The 9,389-nt window shown below is 53.7% G+C and overlaps 1 protein-coding gene across 2 annotated transcripts in view; it reads right to left on the reverse strand.

The window, feature by feature from the left end:
- Window positions 1-9,389, reverse strand: part of cpn1 (carboxypeptidase N, polypeptide 1) — a 63,219-nt gene that overhangs the window by 5,753 nt on the left and 48,077 nt on the right. For both annotated transcript variants that reach the window (XM_068053166.1, XM_068053167.1), the window contains exon 6: window positions 8,850-8,989. In XM_068053166.1, coding sequence (XP_067909267.1) covers window positions 8,850-8,989 — 140 coding nt within the window. The remainder of the gene's footprint in view (window positions 1-8,849; window positions 8,990-9,389) is intronic.

Here is a 9,389-nt window from a genome sequence, read left to right on the forward strand (position 1 = left end):
TGCTCAGTGGTTAATGAGGTTCAGCTGACTGTGGCTGTGTGCTGGAAGCTGGAAGTTGAGTGATTGCTGCAAGGAGAAAGACTGAGATTGAAAGGAAGGTTTTTCCATCTATCCTTATTCCAAAAGAGGAAAACAGGAGGCTAAAAGAACTGACAGCTCTTGTGTGTTTGGCTTTGAAAACTCTTTCATTGATTGTGGGGAGGGTGAAAGAAGAGACTGGAAGACCTTGGGTGGGGCTGTTTTGTTTGAATAGGGAGCTCCTGTGTTTTAACAGCATCAATCAGGACCTCCCTCCCCACCCCAATGACCCAGCCTTGGATAGTTGGAGCTGCCCAGGTGAAGAGACTTTCACTTTTCTAGTTTCTCTCAACACCGGAAGCAGAGTGTGGCTGGGCAGCTTACAGCTGTACCAGGTGAAGACATGGCCCACCACCAACTGGAAGTAGAGCGTGGCTACCCGACCCGAACCCGACGGGACCCGACGACATGTGTTGGGTTCGAGTCAGGTCGCTCTTCCGGGTCTGCCTTTCAGGCTCGGGGTTCGGGTCAGGCCGAGTCCGGGTCGGGCTCGGGTCAGGTCGGGTCGGACACACACGGTAAGTGCTCTGCTGGTAAGTATTAAAAATATAAAACTTACCTGAGATGGGAGTCCGGAACGAAACTGAGTCTACGCAGTGAGCGAGTGACGTCACTATGACGTCATCACGCATGCGCTGCAGCTTCCTGGAGGTTTCGAGTCGGAAGGTAAGTAAAGGGATGGTCGGGTCGGGTCAGGCTCGGGGCGAAATTGCAGGGACTCGGGCCGGGTCGGACTTGGGCCCGCTGTGGATCTGTCAGGTTGGGGTCAGGTTCTTTTTGCCAACCTGATCAAGCCTTTACTCTCCGGTGGCAAGGCCTTCCGATGCTGCAGCAGCTGCTCCTGTAGCCCTGTCACCATTTAAAATCTTGACATCAAAGCATGAGGTGAAGCGTTACGCCACCCAACCGTGACTATTGAGGCATGCGTGAAGGCAATGGCTGAGGTTGTTGGCTCCTCGGCCAATGTCGCAGTCTTAAAGATGCAGGGAAAAGCAGTGTTTTTCCTGAAGCCCGAGTGGGCGGTGGCTCTGACCCTGACCAGGGGTCTCACTGTGGGCGGGACATTCCTGTCAGTGGAGCCTCTGGGGGCCACTGCACAGCGTGTGATTCTATCGAACGTCCCACCCTTTATTCCTGATGAACTCCTCCCTCCCCCACCTGCATCATCTGGGGAGGTGAGGTCGGGGATCACCCCAGTCCCGCTCGGTCTTCAGGAGAACAGCCTCCGACACGTCTACTTGTTCCGCTGCCAGCTATTTATGCAGCTGGCGTGGGAGGAGGTCACGGAAGGCTATTTTGCTGATCAGTTCCAGGGGATGGCCTACCACGTCTTCTGGACCTGGGACGGGGTGCGGTGCCATGCCTGCAAGGGGGTGGGGCATGTTCGAAAGAACTGCCCCAACCTCCCGGCCACCTCGGCGGCCCAGGGTGGCACCGCTACACCTCCTCCCACTCCACCCGCATCCCACACACATCCCACAGACACCGCTCAGTTGGTTCCAGAGGCTGTGGTCTTCGCAGCCCCCGGTGGGGCAGGAAGTGCTCGTCCGAGTGGAAGGAAGACACGGTGAAAGAATAAACACCGAGAGGTGCGTCCCCTGGACACCATGACACAACCCGAGCCTGGGCTCAGCCCAAGGCCCGATCCTGGGGAACCCACTTGTCCCAGGCCTGTGCTCAGGCCCAGGGAAACTAGACAAAAGGAGGGTGCGGAGGCGGAGGGCTCTGATGATATGGAGGTCCCTGAGCCTCAGTCCCCTAGTGGGAAGAAGAGGAGAAGGCACCCCTCCACAGAGGTAGCACAGGGCCCCGAGATGCAGGGACCATCTGTTGGAGGGGAGCTGTCTCCTGGTTCAGGTCCTCAGGTTCCCCCTACCACCACCAACATCAAGGCTGCAAAGTGTGGGCAGGAGCTCCATATCCCTCAGGATGGAGGGGAGGGGGAGACCCCTGTACATGCAGCCCCTCCTGAAGGAGCAAGTGAAGCCCTTCTTGTGGTGGGGGAGCCTGGGGGCGCTCCTGAAGTAGCCTCCCAGTCTGCCACTGGGTCGGGTGCCCTGAGTGGAGGGGAGGGTGAGGCCCTAAAGGGTTGGCCCTCCCAGCCAAAATTCGCTCCCAACCATGATGTACCCAGCACAGTTATGGGTGAAAATGCTATCCTGTCTGCTGGGCCTATGGGTGCTGGCTGAGGGGGAGATGGCCTCCTCTCTCCACCTCCAGTCCCAGCTCCAGCTGGATTTCCGGAGTCGGGAACTACCATCTCCCCTGGGTCACTTATTTGCCTGGGGACGGAGAAGGAGGGGGGTCCTGAACTGCTGGCACCCACAGGCTCCAGTTTCACTGAAGAACCCAGAGAGGACTCCTCCGCCATCGATCCTGGGGGTGAGATCGTGACGGAGGTGGGACCAGCTGGCATGGCTGGGACGCCCGCCCCAGTGTGTGGTAGGTGGGTTGGCCTCTGGCAGTGACGACCCGGAGGAGGATGGGGACTCGGTGTAGGGCACAGAGGGTGACCTTGAATCCATCGCCGGTGAGGCGGTGGACTCTCTCGTGCCTCCCACCGAGTCTCCTCTCATCCCCGTCGCGGAACTCCGGGATTTCCTCGTGGCTTGCAGGGTTGCCACAATAAAGTTCAGCTGGCCCTCAGCCGGTGGTCGAGTCTGGCGCTGATCACCCGTGTCGCCCTCAAGAAGGCAGAGAAGGGCACAGGCGTGAAACTGGTTGACAGGCGCCGGTTTAACGTGTTCCTCAATGGGTTGCTGGGGGAGAGGAAAGCCAGGTGCACTTCCGCTCCCTCCTCACAGTGAGGTGTCAGTGAAGGGATCAAAGTACTTTTGACATGAAGATAACCATAGCCAGCCTCAACATCAATGGCAGCAGGGGGTCTCACCGCAGATTTCACAATCTCTCAGTCCTTAGGGAAGGGAGATACGCGGTGAGCTTTCTGCAGGAAACCCACACCGTTCCGGGAGACGAAGCCACCTGGCTCCTGGAATGGCAGGGTGGGGTCTACATGAGTCACCTCACCCCTATTTCTAGTGGGGTGGCTATCTTGTTGGCCCCGACTTTTCAGCCGGAGATCTTGGGGGTCAAGGAGCTCGTGCCGGGCCGCTTGCTCCACCTCGCCGTTCGCCTGGGTAGCGTGCCGCTCCACTTTGTGAACATGTACGTGCCCAGGCCCGGCGCGTTGCAAGCGCGCTTCTTTGAAGAAGTGTCCGCTCTCTTGAGCTCCATCAATAGCGGCGAGTGCATCATCCTCGGGGATGCAAAATGCAGCATAGATCCGGCCGAATGGGATCAATACAAAGACCAGCAAAGGTCACGAAGCAGTTAATAAGAACTACTAAAAGGGATTATGAAAGGAAACTTGCAAGAGACATCAAAATCAATAAGAAGAAATTTTATAGTTTACATAAAGGGAAAGCGGGGGGGGGGGGTGTCAAGAGCAATGTCGGCCCACTAAAAGCTGAAACTGGAGATATTGTCATTGATAATGGGGAAATGGCAGACATGTTGAACAATTACTTTGCCTCAGTATTTGCAGTTGAAAAGGAGGATAACTTGCCGGAAGTCCCAAAAAATTAATAGCCGATAGGGGACAGGGACTTAATACAATTAATATAAGTAAAACATCACTAACAAGGAAATTAATGGAACTAAAGAGTGAGAAATCCCCAGGACCTGACGGTTTCCATCCGAGGGTGTTAAAGGAAGTAGGGGAGCACATTGTAGATGCCCTAACTATAGACTTTCAGAGTTCCCTAGATTCAGGAGTGGTCCCTCTGGATTGGAAAGTTGCACATGTCACTCCACTTTTTAAGAAGGGTGAAAGGGTGAACCGAGGAAAGTACAGACCAGTTAGCCTGACATCTGTGGTGGGCAAGTTGCTGGAGTCTATAATCAAGGATAGGGTGACTGAACACCTAGAAAAATTTCAGTTAATCAGGGACAGCCAGCATGGATTCATGACGGGAAGGTCATGCCTGACAAATCTCTGAGTTTTTTGAAGAGGTGACTAAGGTAGTGGACAGGGGAGTGTCTATGGATGTTATTTATATGACTTCCAGAAGGCATTTGATAAAGTCCCACATAAGAGAATGTTAACTAAGGTAGAAGCCCATGGAGTTGAGGGAAAATTATTGACATGGTTAGGAAGTTGGTTGAGTGGTAGACAACAGAGGGTGGGGATAATGGGTAAGTACTCTGTCAGGATGTGACTAGTGGTGTCCCGCAGGGATCTGTGTTGGGGCCTCAATTATTCACATTATTCATTAACGACTTGGATGATGGAGTAGCAAGTCATATATCCAAATTTGCTGATGATACAAAGTTAGGCAGCATTGTGGACAGTCTAGATGATGGCATAAAATTGCAAGGAGATATTGACAGAGTAGGTGAGTTGGCAAAACTGTGGCAGATGGATTTCAATGCGGGCAAGTGTGAGGATATCCATTTTGGACCAGGAAAGGATAGAGCAGGGTACTTTCTAAATGGGAAGAGGTTAAGTACAGTGGATGTCCAAAGAGACTTGGGGGTTCAGGTGCATAGATCTTTAAAATGCCACGAGTAAGTGCAGAAAATAATCAAAAAGGCTAATGGAATGCTAGCCTTTATATCTAGAGGATTGGAGTATAAAGACACAGAGGTTATGCTGCAGCTGTACAAAACCCTGGTTAGACTCCACTTGGAGTACTGTGAGCAGTTCTGGGTACCACACCTTCGGAAGGATATATTAGCCTTGGAGGGAGTGCAACGTAGGTTTACACGAATGATACCTGGACTACAGGGGTTAAGTTACGAGGAGAGATTACACAAATTAGGCCTGTTTTCGCTAGAATTTAGAAGGTTAAGGGGTGATCTGATTGAAGTCTTCAAGATATTAACAGGAAAAGACAGGCTAGATAAAGATAAACTATTTCCACTGGTTGGAGATTCTAAAACTAGGGGGCATAGTCTAAAAAATTAGTAGCAGACCGTTCAGGAGAGATGTTAGGAAGCACTTCTTCACGCAAAGAGGGGTAGAGGTTTGGAACTCTCTCCCACAAATAGCAGTTGAAGCTGGAACAGTTGTTAATTTTAAATCTGAGATAGATAGATTTTTGTTAAGCAAAGATATTAAGGGATATGGGCCAAAGGAGGTATATGGAGTTAGGCCGCTGATCAGCCATGATCTCATCGAATGGCGGGACAGGCTCGAGGGGCTGAATAGCCTACTCCTGTTCCTATCTTCCTATGTTAACTGTACCCTCGAGGTGAGGGATCGCTCTGGTCCCCAGCACGGCCAAGCGTTGGTGGAGAAGTTGAGGGAACGGATCAGCTCCCTCTACTTGGTGGACATCTGGTGGAATATCAATCCCGACTCCAGCGCCTTCACGTAGAGGTCTGGAGGTGGAGGGTCCCAAATAGACTGCCTCTACATTTTGCAGGCGTACGTCTCCCGAGTCTTGGCAGCCTCCATGCGGCTGGTGCCATGCTTGGACCACCACTTGGTGTGGGGGAAGTTCACTCCACTCTGCACGCGGGCGGGGTCTGCGTACTGGCACTTTAACAACTGGTTGCTGGAGAACGAGCGATTCCGGGACTCGTTCAATCGATTCTGGGCCGACTGGAGAAGGAAGCAGGGGGGCTTCCCCTCCTTGAGGGAGTACGCGAAGGGGTCGACCAAAAGGCGGGAAGCTGAGATTGAGCGCCTAGAGAGGGAGGTGCTCGACTTGGAGTCCCACCTCGGTCATGCCGTCGTGGACCCGGCCCTGTGGCAGGCGTACAAAGAGAAGAAGGGCGCACTGAGGGACCTGCAGCTCGTAGGGTCCCGAGGCGCATCCGTGAGGTCGCGGTTCCAGATCCTGGAAGATTTGGACCGCGCCTCACCCTTCTTCTACTCGCTGGAAAAATGGCGGGGGGTCCGTAAGCAGCTCGTTGAGCTGCTGGCCGATGACGGATCCTCCATCATAGATCCGGAGGGAATGGGCCTCCCAGCCTGTGCCTATCACAGTGCGATGTTCTCTCTGGATCTGTCCAGCGAGGACGCGCACGGGGTTTTGTGGGAGGACCTGCCGAAGATCAGGCCGGAGGGCGCCGAAGGATTAGAGGCTCCGCTCACGTTGGCGGAGCTGACTGGCACTCTCCACCAGCTCTCAAGGGGCAAATCCCCAGGGCTGGATGGCTGACCATGGAGTTCCTCAGGGCGTTCTGAGACGTCCTGGGGGAGGGATTACGCATGGGTCCTGGGGCAAAGCCTGATGACTGGGAAGATGCCCCTTTCGTGGTGCAGGGCTGTCATCGTTCTGCTGCCGAAGAGGGGCGATCACCGCCTGCTTAAGAACTGGTGTCCGGTCTCCCTCCTCGGCATAGGTTATAAGATTTTTGCCTGGGCTGTATCTATCTGCCTGGGCTCCGTGCTGGCCCACATGATCCACCCCGACCAGTCCTACACGGATGCGCGACTGTCAGCAGACGTTTTCTGCCTCGTCCTCCGCGAGGATTAATTGGGAGGAATGCTCTGGAATCCTGATGGGTCAGTGGCGGGTGGACTTCCTACTGGAGGAGTTGACATCTTTTGCGTGGAGCACCACGCACCTCCTCTATCTGGGAGTCCATCTTAGCCCCGCTGAGGAAGCCTGACCGGCAAACTGGCAGGAGTTGGTGGCAAAAGTCACCACTCGGCTGGGGCGCTGGACAGGACTGCTTTCCTACAGGGGCTGAGCGCTGGTCATAAACCAACTGGTGGCCTTCATGCTGTGGTACCGGTTGGTCACTTTGGCCCCGCCCCCTGTGTTTGCCACCAAGATCCAGAAGAAACTTGTCGATTTCTTCTGGGCCAAGAGGAAACACGGGGTCTCTGCTGCGGTCCTGAGTCTCCCGATTGAGGAGGGAGGCCAGTCGCTGGTGTGCGTCCGCACCCAGGCTGCGACTCTCCGCCTTCGGACCCTGCAGAGATACTTGTATGTCGAGCGTCCTCCCAGATGGTGTGCGCTGGTGACGTATTTTTTCCGCCAGTGTCACTGCCTTCAAGACGACATGTAGCTCCCGGTGGAGTCCGTTAGCCGCGCCTCTCTGAGGGAGTTGCCTGTCTTTTACCGGGATCTATTCAGAGTCTGGAACATGGTCACCTCCAGTCAGGGCGTTCCCCTGCCGGCGGAGGAGAGCGCCTCGGCTGTCCGGGCGGCCGACTCCGGGGACGGTCCGGCGGGCAGAGGAGTAGCTGAAACCCCCGGGAGGCCCCTCACTGCGGGTGGCGAGGGGGCTCGGGAGTGCGGTGCGATCCCGGCCGAGCTGACCCCCGCTCGGCCGGAACTGCTCATCGGACCCAGGCCCCGAAACCCTCCACGGGAGCCGGTCCCACACAACCCGAGCCGCCTCTTGGAAATGCCCTCCGTGCCATTCCAATTGGCGCGCTGGGGTTTCCTGTACGGGCTGCTCCTGCACACTCTCCACTTCCTCGGCCCTGTCTGCTGCCTGGACACACCCTGGCGGTCGGCGTTGCCATCTGGCGGCGAGGGGAAACCCCGATGGAGGTCTCTCTACACAGGAGTTCTCCCCCTTTACATCAGGGACCTGGGGTGGAGGGTGCTGCACAGAGCAGTCCCGTGCAATAGACTTTTAATCAGGTTCTCGGACTCCCAGGCGGCCTGTAATTTTTGTGACCTGGACGAGTCCGTGTTCCATGTTTATATGGAATGTGCGAGGTTGCAGCCCCTCTTTGAGTATTTGAAGGGGCTGCTCCTCAAGTTTTGATTGCACTTCAGTCCCACGCTCCTGATCTTTGTGCGGAGGGGCTTGGGCCGGGAGGAGGATCTCCTCGTCGGGTCTGCTCCTGGGCCTGGCCAAGGTGGCAATTCACAGGTCCAGGTTGCGGGCCGTCGGGGGGTCCGTCCTCCCCGATTGCCTGCCCCTCTTCCGCGGTTACATTCGCGCCCGGGTGTCCCTGGAGAAGGAGCATGCGGTGTCCACCGGTGCGCTTGAGGCCTTCCGCGACCGGTGGGCACCGCAGGGACTGGAGTGCATTGTCGACGCCGAGAATGGCATTTTAATTTGAGTTTTGTTTTATTTGACTGTTTTAATAAAGTTATTTATTTAAAATGTATATAAAGCGGGCCTGGGGAATAAAGAAAAAAAAAGAAAAAAACGGGTTTGATACAGAGTAAAGCTCTCCCTCTACACTGTCCCACACACTGGGTGAACAGGAAATGTCAGGTTAACACAATTTAAGAAGCAAAGGTTTTGTGCAAGAACTTTAGTGAGTTTGCAGCCAACATTTCTACATTTCAGCTGTTAAGTTGTGATGTTTATAACCATGGAAAATTATCCCATCATTGACATCAACTCTCACACATTGCCGTGGGAACGGACATTACACATATCACATGACAACTATCTCAATTAATAGGATTTGTGAAATCATTTGACATTGTCCCTTCAGGTGTATAAATAGGATCACTTTCAGTAAGTCTTTGACATTCTAAGTTGAGAAATTGCCTAGATTTGGTTGTAAGTTGAAGACCCAGATAGTTACAAAAACAAGAAATGCTGGATTCACTCAGCAGGTCTGGCAGCATCTGTGGAAAGAGAAGCAGAGTTAACGTTTCGGGTCAGTGACCCTTCTTCGGAACCCAGATAGTTATCCTACTGGTAAGTATATAGATATATAACTTACTCCCAACATTGTGTCAGTAATGTAACCAATAACTTGAGTCATCTCTAGTATCCGAACTTGTATAATTTGGATTCAGCAAGTCGGTAGATCTACCAACCAAGAGCAGTGAGGGTCTCACCTCCTCGATATAGGCCAGCAGTGCCTCTCGATTTCCGTACCATTCTCTCTGAAGCTCATTCTCTGGTGGGAATTTCTTGCAGCTCAGCTCCAGGGTGATTTCGAAGCAGTTGGTGTGTAGGTAATTAAAGTCCTGCATCCCTGTGCAAGCAAGGCCCAATGGGGAGAAGAATTCAATAATCGAGGCAGTGTTCATATAAAGATATGAGATACAAGAACACCAACATGTACACAATTCAATTCACTCACCCACACCACTTCAAGGTGTGGGTTTGGGCCAATGGGAAGATGGTGTGAGGTTGGGCCAATGAGAAGATGGTGTGGGTTTGGGCCAATGTGAAAATGGTGTGGAGTTTGGGCCAATGAGAAAATGATGTGGGGTTTGGGCCAATGAGAAGATGGTGTGGGGTTGGGCCAATGAGAAGATGGTGTGGGTTTGGGCCAATGGGAAAATGGTGTGGCGTTGGGCCAATGGGAAAATGGTGTGGGGTTTGGGCCAATGAGAAGATGGTGTGGGGTTGGGCCAATGAGAAGATGGTGT

This window comes from Heterodontus francisci, chromosome 20 (assembly GCF_036365525.1).
Source record: "Heterodontus francisci isolate sHetFra1 chromosome 20, sHetFra1.hap1, whole genome shotgun sequence".
Lineage (NCBI taxonomy): Eukaryota > Metazoa > Chordata > Chondrichthyes > Heterodontiformes > Heterodontidae > Heterodontus > Heterodontus francisci.